This window comes from Manis pentadactyla, chromosome 9 (genome assembly GCF_030020395.1).
Source record: "Manis pentadactyla isolate mManPen7 chromosome 9, mManPen7.hap1, whole genome shotgun sequence".
Taxonomy (NCBI): Eukaryota; Metazoa; Chordata; class Mammalia; order Pholidota; family Manidae; genus Manis; species Manis pentadactyla.
In genome coordinates this window covers 94,949,598-94,962,926 of record NC_080027.1, presented here as the reverse complement: position 1 = coordinate 94,962,926, position 13,329 = coordinate 94,949,598, and the positions used below count along the sequence as shown (strand labels likewise).

At 35.1% G+C, this 13,329-nt stretch overlaps 1 protein-coding gene across 15 annotated transcripts in view; it reads left to right on the top strand.

The window, feature by feature from the left end:
• Positions 1-13,329, top strand: part of CEP170 (centrosomal protein 170) — a 131,869-nt gene that overhangs the window by 52,942 nt on the left and 65,598 nt on the right. For 14 of the 15 annotated variants that reach the window (XM_057507835.1, XM_057507846.1, XM_057507845.1 and 11 more), the window contains exons 5-7: positions 11,824-11,879; positions 11,963-12,128; positions 12,941-13,075. In XM_057507835.1, coding sequence (XP_057363818.1) covers positions 11,824-11,879; positions 11,963-12,128; positions 12,941-13,075 — 357 coding nt within the window. Of the gene's footprint in view, positions 1-9,324; positions 9,373-11,810; positions 11,880-11,962; positions 12,129-12,940; positions 13,076-13,329 lie in introns of all 15 variants that reach the window. The other variant, XM_057507842.1, reaches the window with a different exon arrangement.

The following is a 13,329-nucleotide window of genomic DNA, read 5'->3' as shown; positions in this document are numbered from 1 at the left end:
TAGTAGAGCTTGAAGTCAGGGAGCATAAGTCCCCCTGCTTTATTCTTCCTTCTCAGGATTGCTTTGGCTATTCGGGGTATTTTGTGATTCCATATGAATTTTAGAACTATTTGCTCTAGTCATTGAAGAATGCTGTTGGTATTTTTATAGGGATTGCATTCAATCTGTACATTGCTTTAGGCAGGATGGCCATTCTGACAAATTAATTCTTCCTGTCCTATGAGCACGGGATGTGTTTGCATTTATTGGTTTCATCTTTAATATCTCTCATGAGTGTCTTGTAGTTTTGAGAGTATAAGCCTTTCACTTCCTTGATTAGGTTTATTCCTAGGTATTTTACTTTTTTTGATACAGTTGTGACTGGAATTGTTTTCCTGATTTCTCTTTCTGCTAATTCATCATTAGTGTATAGAAATGCAACAGGTTTCTGTGTATTAATTTTTTTTCCCCGCAACTTTGCTGAATTCAGATATTCGATCTAGTAATTTTGGAGTGGATTCTTTAGGGTTTTTTTATGTACGATATGTCATCTGCAAACAAGGACAGTTTGACTTCTTCCTTGCCAATCTGGATGCCTTTTGTTTGTGTTGTCTGATTGCCATGGCTAGGACCTACAGAACTATGTTAAATAAAAGTGGGGAGAATGGGCATCCTTGTCTTGTCTCCAATCTTAAAGGAAAAGCTTTCCGCTTCTCGCTGTTAAGTATAATGTTGGCTGTGGGTTTGTCATATACGGCCCTTATTAAGTTGAGGTGCTTTCCCTCTATACCCATTTTGTTGAGAGTTTTTATCATGAATGGATGCTGAATTTTGTCGAATGCTTTTTCAGCATCTATGAAAATGATCATGTGGTTTTTGTCCTTCTTTTTGTTGATGTGTTGGATGATGTTGATGGATTTTTGAATGTTGTACTATCCTTGCATCCCTGGAATAAATCCCATTTGATCAAGATGGATGATCCTGTTGATGTATTTTTGAATTTGGTTTGCTAATATTTTGTTGAGTACTTTTGCATCTATGTTCTTCAGGGTTATTAGTCTGTAATTTTCATTTTTTGTGTTGTCTTTGGCTTGTTTTGGTATTAGAGTGATGTTGGCCTCATAGAATGAGTTTGGGAGTATTCCCTCCTCTGCTTTTTGGAAAACTTTAAGGAGGATGGGTCTTAGGTCTTCACTAAATGTTTGGGAAAATTCACTGGTGAAACCATCTGGACCTGATAGGTTTGGTAGTTTTTTTTATTACCAATTCAATTTCTTTCCTGGTAATTGGCCTATTCAAATTTTCTGTTTCTTCCTGGGTCACCCTTGGAGGTTGTATTTTTCTAAAAAGTTGTTCATTTCTTGGTTATCCAGTTTGTTACCATATAATTTTTCATAGTATTCTCTCATACTTCTTTGTATTTCTGTGGTGTCCATAGTGATTTTTCCTTTCTCATTTCTGATTCTGTTTATGTGTGTAGACTCTATTTTTTTCTTGATAAATCTGGCTAGGGGTTGATCTATTTTGTTTATTTTCTCGAAGAACCAGCTCTTGGTTTCATTGATTCTTTCTATTGTTTTAGTCTTCTCAATTTTATTTATTTCTGCTTTAATCTTTATTATGTCCCTCCTTCTACTGACTTTGGGCCTCATTTGTCCTTCCTTTTCTAGTTTCATTAATTGTGAGTTTAGACTGTCCATTTGGGATTGTTCTTCTTTCATGAGGTAGCCCAGTATTGCCATATATTTCCCTCTTAGCACAGCCTTCGCTGCATCCCACAGATTTTCCGGTGAGTTATTGTTGTCATTTGTCTCCATGTATTGCGTGATCTCTGTTTTTATTTGGTCATTGATCCATTGATTATTTAGGAGCATGTTATTAAGCCTCCATGTGTTTGTAGGCTTTTTCATTTTCTTTGTGTAATTTATTTCTAGTTTCATACTTTTGTGATCTGAGAAGCTGGTTGGTACAATTTCAGTCTTTTTGAATTTACTGAGGTTCTTTTTGTGGCCTAGTATATGATCTATTCTTGAAAATGTTCCACGTGCACTTGTGAGGAATGTGTATCCTGTTGCTTTGGATGGAGTGTTCTGTAGTTGACTGTTGGGTCTGTCTGTTCTAATATGTTGTTCAGTGCCTCTGCCTCTTTACTTATTTTCTGTCTGATTGATCTGTCTTTTGGAGTGAGTTGTGTGTTGAAGTCTCCTAAAATGAATGCATTGCATTCTGTTTCCCCCTTTAATTCTGTTAGTATTTGTTTCACATATGTAGGTGATCCTGTGTTGGGTGCATAGATATTTATAATAGTTATATCCTCTTGTTGGATTGACCCCTTTATCATTATGTAATGTCCTTTGTCTCTTGTTACTTTCTTTGTTTTGGAGTTTATTTTGTCTGCTTTTTTCTCCCTATTATTTGCATGAAATATCTTTTTCCATCCCTTTACTTTCAGTCTGTGTATGTCTTCGGGTTTAAAGTGTGTCTCTTGTGAGCAGCGTATAGACAAGTCTTGTGTTTTTATCCATTTAGTGACTCTATGTCTTTTGATTGGTGCATTAAGATCATTTACATTTTGGGTGATTATTAATAGGTATGTACTTATTGCCATTGCAGCCTTAGATTTGTGGTTACCAAATGTTCAAGGTAATTCCCTTACTATCTAAGAGTCTAATTTAACTCACTTCCTATGCTATTACAAACACAACCTAAATGTTCTTTTTTTTTTTTCCTCCTTTTTCTTCCTCCTTCATTCTTTGTATGTTATGAATCATATTCTGTAATCTTTGTCTATCCCTTGGGTGACATTTGTTTAGCCTTAGGAATACTTCCGTCTATAGGAGTCCCTCCCAAATGCTCTGTAGAGGTGGTTTGTGGGAGGTATCTTCTCTCAGCTTTTGCTTATCTGGAAATTCTTTAATCCCTCCTTCAAATTTAAATGATAACCTTGCGGAGTAGAGTATTTCTTGGTTCAAGGCCCTTCTGCTTCACTGCATTAAATATATCATGCCACTCCCTTCTGGTCTGTAAAGTTTCTGTTGAGAAATTTTGATGATAGCGGATGGGTTTTCCTTTGTATGTGATCTTTTTTCTGTCTCTAGCTGCTTTTAAAAGTTTGTCTTTTTCCTTGATCTTTGCCATTTTAATTATTATATGTCTTGATGTTGTCTTCCTTGGATCCCTTGTGTTGGGAGATCTGTGCACCTCCATGGCTTGAGAAACTATCTCCTTCCCCAGATTGGGGAAGTTTTCAGCAATTACCCCCAATCACACTTTTTATCCCTTTTTCTCTCTTCTTCTTCTGGTACCCCTGTAATGTGAATATTGTTCCATTTGGATTGGTCACACAGTTCTCTCAATATTCTTTCTTTCTTAGAGATTCTTTTTCTCTCTGTGCCTCAGCTTCTTTGTATTCCTGTTCTCTAATTTCTATTCCATTTACTATCTCTTCTACTACATCTAATCTGCTTTTGAATCCCTCTATTGTATGTTTCATTTCAAATATGGAATTTCTTAATGATTGAATCTCCATCTTAAATTCATTCCTGAGTTCTTGAATATTTTTCTGTGCCTCCATAACCATGTTAATGATTTTTATTTTGAACTCTCTTTCAGGAAGATGGTTGATTTCACTTTCATTTGGCCCTTTTTCTGGGGTTTGTGAGATTTGTTCTGAACCAGGTTCTTTTGATATTTCGTATTTCTATGTGGTGCCCTCTAGTGCCCAGAAGTTCCTGTTTCTGGAGCTGCTCGGCCCCTAGAGTGATGTTGGGGGTTGTAGGGAAACAGAGCTGGTGCCTGAGGGAAGGAAAGATCTGTTTCCTGATTCCCATTAGGCGGTGCCTGTCTCCAGTATGTGGAGCAGTGGGTGGAGCACACAGGTGTAAATCTCTATGCGTTGAGTCTCTAACTATTGTAGCTGGGGCCTCCCTCTAGCTGGCCTGACGCCAGCACAGTGACTGGCAGTTTGCGAGCCAGTGCCCTGTCAGTCCAGGAGGAACCCTCAGCAGGCTGTGTGTCACAGCTGAGTAGCTAGCCAGGGGGATGGAGTGTCTGACGCTCCTGAAAGTTCCCAACCTGTTGGGCAGTGCGTGGCCAGACAACCTTGTCCACCTCTCCCTTCTCCCGTGCAGCCAGCTCTCTGCAAACACCCGCCCTCCACCCCTTCAGCAGCCTTCTTGCTGCTAGGAAGCCTCTCAGACCGCTCACCTTTGCTTTGTTTCCAGTACAGCTAGATGTGGATCCCATCCTCCACAAACAGCCGGACTCTCAGTCTCTCAAGCACTCCACCTGTCCCAGCTCCCAAACCTCCAGAGCACCACACAATGTAGATTTCTGCACACAAAGCAGATCTCCAGGGCTAGGTGTTCAGCAGTCCCAGGCTTCCACCCCCTCCCTGGTTCGTTTCTCTTCTCCCCACTGGTGAGCTGGGGTCGGGGAACGGCTCAAGGCTTTCATACGTTACCCTCTTTCTTGAGGTCTGTATGCAGTCTGGTTCAGCCTTCTTTCCTGTTGCTGTTTTAGGGTTAGTTGTATTAACTATATTTTCAAACTATTTGTGGTTTTGGCAGGAGTTCTCTGTCTCACCTCTCATGCCACCATCTTGAGTCTTCAATTTCCCTACTTTGAATTTTAAATTAAGAAAAAACCATTAAGAAATAACTCAAGCTTTTACAATTTGTACAATGATTTCGTAGTTTGTACAGTGTTTTCTTAGTAATTAACTAATACTTCATTCTTATATGCCAGTCATTATATACTTGTCAAGTTTTCTCCCAAAGGACGTTTTTAGTGTTGCAAGTCAGCGTTGAGCCAGAACTATTTGAATCCTTAGTCAATTTTATTATTTTAAAATAACATCTTTTATTGTTTATGATATTTTAGGACTCTACATAAATTGAGCTGTTACAGTGGCAGAAATTTTATCATATGGTATGAAATTTTAAAAACATTTTATGTATTACACTTACTTGTTTTATATTTTAGCTGTATTGGATTTAAAGTAATTATTGTGCATTATGCATATTTAAATTAAGCTGACTATTTAGCCAGTCTACAACTGCTGTACCTTGGAGTGGAAAACTATTTCATTTAATTAAAATGCCACAGCAATAGAAAAGAACATTTTACCATGAATTGAGACTATAACTAGGAAACAATTTATCTTCCAAAAGCATTTTGTCTAACTAAAGAAGTTGATTTGGAAAAGCAAGCAGAGAAATATCTAGGAAATGACTGAATTTATGAGGGCTAGTAAAATCTTAGAGTAATCGAAATAAACTTCAGTAAGAGCTTATAAATCTCTAAGTGTTCAAATGCAGGAGTTAAGCAAGCTTGAGTTTATCCATTTCACAATTATAAACGTCTTCTGTGTGCCATACATAGCTCCCATGGTCTGAGGATATAGTAGAAAAGAAAATGGACCACAGCCTGTCCTCTAGAACATGCATACATGTTAATGGTGTTGGAGAGAGCTGACAGCACACACAAAAAGGAGACAAGGGCATTAAGCTCTATGGAGAAGTGTGCATGGGAGACACAGAATGCTAGGATGGTGAGGGATAAGTTACAACTTTGAAAAAGATATTCATTAAAACCTTACTGAGAAGCCAACATTGGAGCAAGGAAATGGAGAAAGTGAAGAAACTGGCTGTATGGATATCGAGAAATTGCTTGTCAGGCACATGGAAGAGTTAAGTGCAAAGGACTTGAAAGCAGGACTGTGTTTGGCATGTTTGAGGAACAGCATGAAAAGTCTGTGGCTGAAGCCAGTGAAGAGTAGGAGGATATGGGGGGCCAGGACATGTCAGCCATAAGAGGCTTTGACTATTATTATTCTAAGTGAAATGGGGAGCCATTAGAGTGTTTTGACCAGGAGAGTGACATGACAATAACTCATGTTTAAAAAGATTCCCTGGCTACTCTTGCTCAAAGAAGACTTCAGTTTGAGGTGGGCAGGTTTAAAAAGAGGGAGACCAGTGAGGAGGTTATTGCAGTAGTCCCAAGTGAGCAAGAATGGAGATTGGACCAGGCTGATGGAAGTAGAGTGGTAAGAAATGATAGGATTCAGGATATCTTTTGAAGATGGAGTCAGTAATATTATTGATTAGATTGGATGTAGAGTGAGAAAAAGAAAAGGATGAATCCAAGATTTTGCAATCATTTAAGCAACTGGAGAAACACAGTCACCCTGAACTGGCAGAAAATTATGTGGTTAGAGAATTTATGGAGAAAATGGGAATACTCTTCTCAAAAAAAAAAATGAGCTTTTGGTTTAATTAAATTTTCTCTATGGTTACAGTTCTCTACTTGAGTTCTGCTATCTTACTAATTACTGTCCTCTAGATGAAAGCTGAAGACATTCGAGACCTTTATTTTCTTATATAGACATTCAGTGCTATAAATTTTCTCCAAGTACTGCTTTAATATTCACATTTCTTCCTAATTTCTCTTGATTTTCCTTTGAGTTACAGATTATTTATAATTTTGTTATTTAGTTTCCAAATACATGGAGATCCCACCAGAGATTTTTTGTTAATTCTAATTTAATTCTGTAGTGGTTAGAAAACATAACTTTGTATGTTTCAAATCCTTTTAAATCTATTGAGACTTCTCTTGTGGCCCTGAAATATATCTGGTCTATCTTTGTAATTGTTCCAGATGTATTTGAAAAGAATGTGCATTCTGTTGTTTTTGGGTGGAGTATTCTATTAATGTCAGTTAAGCCAAGTTGCTTCACATCTTCTGTGTTTTACTGATTTATTATCTACTTGTTCTACCAGTTACTGAGACAGAGGTATTGAACTCTCAGGCTATAACTAACTGAATTTGTCTGTTTTTTCTTTGCAGAAGTTTTTGCTTCATTTAATTTGAAACTCTGTTGTTAGGTATATAAACATTTAGATCATTGGGTCCTCTTGATGAATTAAGCCCTTTCATGATTATAAAATGATGTGCTTTATTCATGATAATATTGTTTGCTCCAAAATATGGTTTGTCTTGACATTGGTAAATAGTTGTTCCAGCTTTTTTTGATTAGTGTTAGCAAAGACTGTTTTATATGCTTTTACTTTTAACCTATGTATGTCTTTATACTTAAATTAGGCAGCATATAGTTGGTCTTACTTTTTTATTCAGTCATTTGGGAATTTAGGTCATTCACCTTTAATGTGATTTAAGTTTTAATTTATAATCTTAATATATGTGTTCTACTTGCCCCATCAATTTTTTGTTTTTTCTCTTAATTTCTTTTGGATTTTTGAGCATTTTATATGATTGCATTTTATCTCCTTTGACTTACTGGCCCTTTTAAAAAATTATCTCTTAAAAAATTTTTGTTGCTTGAAGATACATAATTGCATCTTTAATTGTAAGTCATATTTCAAGTGACATTATATCACTTCACATATAGTATGAAAACCAAACAGTACTATAGTTTTATTCTTCTGTACTGATTTTTATGCTGTGGTTGTCACACATTTTATTTTTATATATCTTACAAACCTTGTGTTTTATTGTCATAGTAAAAAGTCAATTATCTTTTAAAGAGATTTAAATTTAAAAAAATATTTTTGTCTGTTTTACTCTTACATCTTAAACCAAACCATGTAGCTACCATTTCTAATGCCCTTCATTCCTTATGCTCTTCATTCCTTTTTAGATCTGTATTTTCATGTAGTATCATTTTCTTTCTGCCTAAAGCCTTCTTTCAACATTTCATCTCATATGGCTTTACTTGTGATGAATTCTGTCACCTTTTATGTGTCTGAAATTTCACCTTAGTAATTGAAAGTTACCATAGCTGGGTATAGAATTCTAAGTGGTGTCTTTTTTTTTTTTTCAGTACTTTAAAGATGTTGCTCCAGTGTCTTCTCACTTGCATTGTTTCCCATTATTTCTGCTTTTGAGCAGTTTGATTATGATACTGGTGTAGCTTTTTCTCCTGTTTCTTATGTTTGGGGGGGGTTGGTTGAGCTTCTTGTATCTGTGGGTGTATAATTTTAATCAAATTTAGAAATTTTTCAGCCATTATTTCTTCACATTTTTTTGTGTGTCGCATACTTTTCCTTCAGAGACTACAATTAAATGTGTATTAAGCTACTTGAAGTCTTCCAGCTCACTGATGCTATGTTAATTTTTAATATTTTTAATTATCTGTTCTCTCTGTTTTCCAGTTTGGATTGTTGTTATTGCTGTGTCTTTAAGTTTCCTAATCTTTTCTTTGGCAATGTCTAATCTGTCATTGACCTTTCCCATATAGCTTTCATCTCTAAAAGTTCAATTTGGATTTTATTTTTTATATTTTCCAAAATTCTACTTAACTTTTGAACATACAAAAAATGATTATAACTGTTTTAACATCTTTGTTAATATCTGTATCATTGCTGCATCAGTTTCAGTTGATTTTTGCGTGGATAGTAATTTTTGGTTGGATGGCAGACATTGTGAAGTTCAACTCATTGACTATTGTATGCATAGTTTTGTGTTCAAATATTTTTGAGCTTCGTTCTAGGATACAAGTTACTTGATGAAATTGTTTCAGTTTTATCACTTTGTGTCTTGCATGTAAAATTTGACAGGCTTCTAAAATTGGTCTGGGGCTAATTATTCCCCATCACAGAAGGAAGAGCTTTCTGTATACTCTACTAGAGGGACCAGCAAACCCATTGGCAAATCTGCCTCTCAGCGTGTATTTGTAAATAAAGTTTTATTGAAACACAGCCATGACCACTCATTTGCATGTTTCTCTGGCTGCTATTGCACTTCCACAGCAGAGTTGAGTTGTTGCATCAGAAATTAAATGGCCCCTCAAATCTAAAATATTTACTGTCTGGCCATTTACAGAAAAATTTGCTGACCTCTGCATTATCCAGTGCCTCATTCATGATGTTTTCCAGCCTAGCTATTAAGAGTGCACACTGTTCCTGGCCCTGTGTGAGCACTGGACACCTTTCCTCTAATGCTTGCAGGTGGTTCTTACTCCAGGCCTAGGTAGTAGCTCTCACATCTGTGTGCTGATCATTACTCAGCTGAATACTTGAGCAATACCTTCTAAAGATCTCTTCTCATCAGTACTCAGTCCCATGAACTCTTTTACACCTTGTTCTCCCCACACTCTCAATCCTGCTTCCTCCATAGCATAGAGGGTCTGCCAGGCACTGCCTGGATGACCTCTTCTTACAGTGTGGCCTGGAAGCTCTTTTAAGGTAGTGAGCTGGAATAGTGATTGGACTCACCTCGATTAGTTTCTTTTCACTCAGGAGTCACTCTTATTTGTTGCCTAACGTTGATTTTTTTTGAAAACCATTGTTTCATGTATTTTGACCTTTTTGTTTTTGGTTGTTTCAGATGAGAGAGTAAAACTGGCTCCTTTTAATCTTGGCAACTTGCATTTGGGTATGAGTAAGAACTTGATAATATGGGTAAATGTAGTAACCACATTGTTTTTTCATGTGAAACCTTCATAAGAGTATATATCAATCATACCTTAGTGAAAAATTTAAAAAAAAAAGAAATCTTAAAAAAAAAAAAAAGACTGGCTCCTGTTACTCCCATCTTGGCCAGAGGCAAAAGTCTGAGAAGGTGATTTCAGACATCTTGGATTTATAAGTTGAATCCAGGGGAAAAATACAGGCTAAAGACAAAAAATTGGAAATTTTCATTGCATTAATAATATTTAAAACCTTGAGACTAAAAGGGTTCATCAAGGGAATGAGTATAGATTAGTAAGAGGCCCAAGATCCGAAACCTGGGCCCAGTATTAAGAGGTGGGCGAAATAAGGAACCAGTAAAATCGATTAAGATAGAACTACTAGTAAGCTGGGAGGAGAAGCAGTATGATAGGTTTCCATGTTTAGTGGCAAGTGATTTAAACATTACTTAAATACCTTAAATCTCAGTATTTCCCCGCTCCTCCCCATCCCAGTCAGGAGTCATTATAAGAACTTAGCATATTAATATTTTAGAATGAATTCTTATTTTTTCCCAAAGAAGTTGTCTGTTTCTGTTCCTGTCATAATGGCCCACAAAATAATTAGGTTAATCATATTAAAAACAAAGAAATCATTCTCATAGCTTCTAAAATCATGATTTATCTGTACTTGGAATACTACTGGTAGCACTGTTGGCTTGGCAGTCCAGATAATCGCTATTAAAATGATTAAGGGGGGGATAGACATAATTAAAAATGAAGGACTCTTCATTCAGAGAATATTTTTCATGATTAATATGGTTAATACCCGCAACAAAACATGAACACACCTTCCAAATCTCAAAAATAAAGGACATTTTTCAAAGCTTGAAAGAACTAAATTTAAGAAATCGAGATGAGCTAATAGTTAAAAACATAAAGTCAGAAGAAAAGTTAAAAGCAGTTGTTTAAAAACTGTGTTGCTGTAGAAGATGATCTTCTACAAGTTAGACAATGTATTCATCTGCTAAAATATCTTTCTCAAGATACAGACAAAATTAAGCTAATAGAAAACTGCTTTAAAAACAGAATTTTCCCTTTTAAAGTTTTCTGTCATAAACTTTCTTTTAAAACTTTGACATCTCCTAAGACCTGCCTTTTTAATAGTTTGGAATCTAATTTAGTGTAATAGTATATTTCTTTATCAAATATAACCAAATAAAGGAAATTTCCATATTTTTAACAAAAAGATCCAAAAAGGAAAGTTTTTGGCTAACTTAAAGGAAATTTACATTTCCATGTATGCCAGCAAGTACGTACCAGCATATGTACATAACAGAAAAGGAAAGTTTTAGTATTTCACAGCTATAAGAATCAATGTAAAATTATTGGGAACCCCTGGATTGGGTTTCAGTTGACTATATTGTTGCTTTGGCTTCTGCCCTTCCAGTCCTCAAGTTCTTGTTTATATAATTGGAAGGTGGGTTAATGGTACTGAACAGGATGTTTCTCAAAAGCCCTCTACAATTCTTAAAAATTCTGAGTTTTATTATTTAACTGAGTAGAAATGTAGGACCGTAAATTCTCATTAACAAGCTTACTGCTCCTTTTGCATGGGAAGTCTATTTTTACCCCCAATTGGCCATGGGGTAATTACAGCTTTCTACCCTTGAAGTTATAGGGTGCTCTGAATTGGTAAAGAATAGAATTTAGTACATGGTTATAAAAGTCCTTTCATTGCAGGGTTAAGTAATGGTGGGAAATGTGACCTCTGCTGTTCAGTGGAAAAAGATGTTTAATATACAGAGGCATTGTTCTTTTTGGCATAATAATGAAAGCATTCATTATATCCAGCACTTTGTTCTAATCTCTATAGAATCAGTTGCTTGATAATGAAATGTGACCCTGATTGCAGTTTGTGGAGGAAAGAGGAGGTTGTGGTTGCTCTAAGGACCTTAATTATTAATTATAGCATTTCTTTGGCACTTTCAAAATGAACTTCATTTTTATCAATTTTATCAATGCTTGTGAAATCTGAGTAATTGAATTCCTCAGGATTTAGTGTTGGGTAATCACTAATGAGATACTTCCTTTTGCATTTTTGTGATTAGCTATCAATATAATTTGATCCAGGTGCTTTTCTTCTTTGTAGTCATATTGTTGGTGAAAACTGAAAATGTCTCTTGTGTTCCAACTACTCAGTTATTTCCTTCTTGAAGGCCATTATTACCTAAATTTAGAATACTTGCTAAATTTTAAGATTTTGTATAGTATTTAAAAATAAAAATTTTATATTTGTGATCATATTTTAGCATTTAAGAGGAAAATAATTCTGCTGTAATTACCCATTGAAAATAGGACAATTTCTAAATTATTTTTGATCATTTTAAGATTATCAAAATAATGAAATTATATTCTTCCTTAGCCCCATTTACATACAAATCTTTTCACTGTAGTACGAGGAGAAATGAGGGTCCCTGAAGAAGCTCTAAAGGTAAAGTTTTTTACTTCTTTTTTAAACCTACCATTTACTAGGGTTGATTTCATGTTTCACTTCTATTTTAAAATGTTTTATAGCATGAGAAGTTTACTATTCAGCTTCAGTTGTCCCAAAAATCTTCAGAAGCAGAATCACCAAAATCTACGAAATGTGCCAAAAGCACAGATTTGAAGGTAGCAGATACTGCAGCAGAAGTGCAGCACAAAGCTACAGAAGCACTAAAATCTGAGGAAAAAGCTATGGGTAAGTAAGCCTCTTTGAAATATCGTAGTTCTACTTGATCATGAAAAAATTGCATGCTTTGTTCTAAAAACTTGGCAAGGTCCATATAAAAATAATTAATAATGACAGTTCCAGAGAGTATTATATAACATGTAATTACATATGGCATTTATATGTATGTGTGTTTAGTATGTTTAAATATTTGAAGGGAATAAATATAGTTTACCTTACTAATTTTATTTTTTCAAGTTTGTCTGCTTTTCTCTCCTTGAATTATGATATAACTGAAATGAATTAAAAGGCAATATCCAGTAATGTTGTATCATCATAATTGTTACCATATTTTCATGTTCCAGGATCTATAAAAATATGCTGTATTGTAAAAGTGATTTTTTTAATTGATGGAAATTACCAAATTTGTCCAAATATCAGTCTATTAGCTGTGTTACTAATTAGTTTAAACTTAGTTACTGTGCAATGCCTTTAGCTTTAAAAAAATTTTGTAATGGTCACTCCTGCCTCTATACTAAAGTTTAGTTTTGTCTCTTATTTAGACTTAGTGAACCACTTCTAAATACAGAGAACTGATTACATTTTAACAAAAAGATATGGGGCTACAGCAGTTTGCATTTGAATCCCAGCCAATGCAGGGTTTCATTCATTTAGTTATTTCCAGTGTTGAATAAGGTTTTACATAAATATGAATGTTTTATGTTTTTCAACAGAGTACTCTTTAGCTGTCTAGACTCAAGCAGACTATTCTAGCATTCTGCAAAAGTATGTTTTTTTTCTGTTTCAAGTGCTTTAGACAGATTTTTCCCACCTCTTGTCAGATATTTCTGCGATGCCCCGTGGCACTCCGTTATATGGGCAGCCATCATGGTGGGGGGACGATGAGGTGGAAGAACAAAGAGCTTTCAAGTCAAATGGAAAACCTGAACAGAAAAATCATGAAACTGGAACATCAGGTAAAAATAATCTCAGATTATGACATGATATGAATATTTGGGGTTGAATTTATAATTTAAGCAAAAGTCCATCTACCCTGAAAAGAAGTATTTGATTAAAAATGGTGAATGTTTTAATGACATTGTCATTTAATATGTCAATTAACATAGTGTTAATTCTGATATTACTTTGACTTAAAATTTTTTTTCCAGCATATGAGATTGTTTTAACTTGGAAAATAGATTAGAAAATATTATTGGGCTTTTAAGTATTT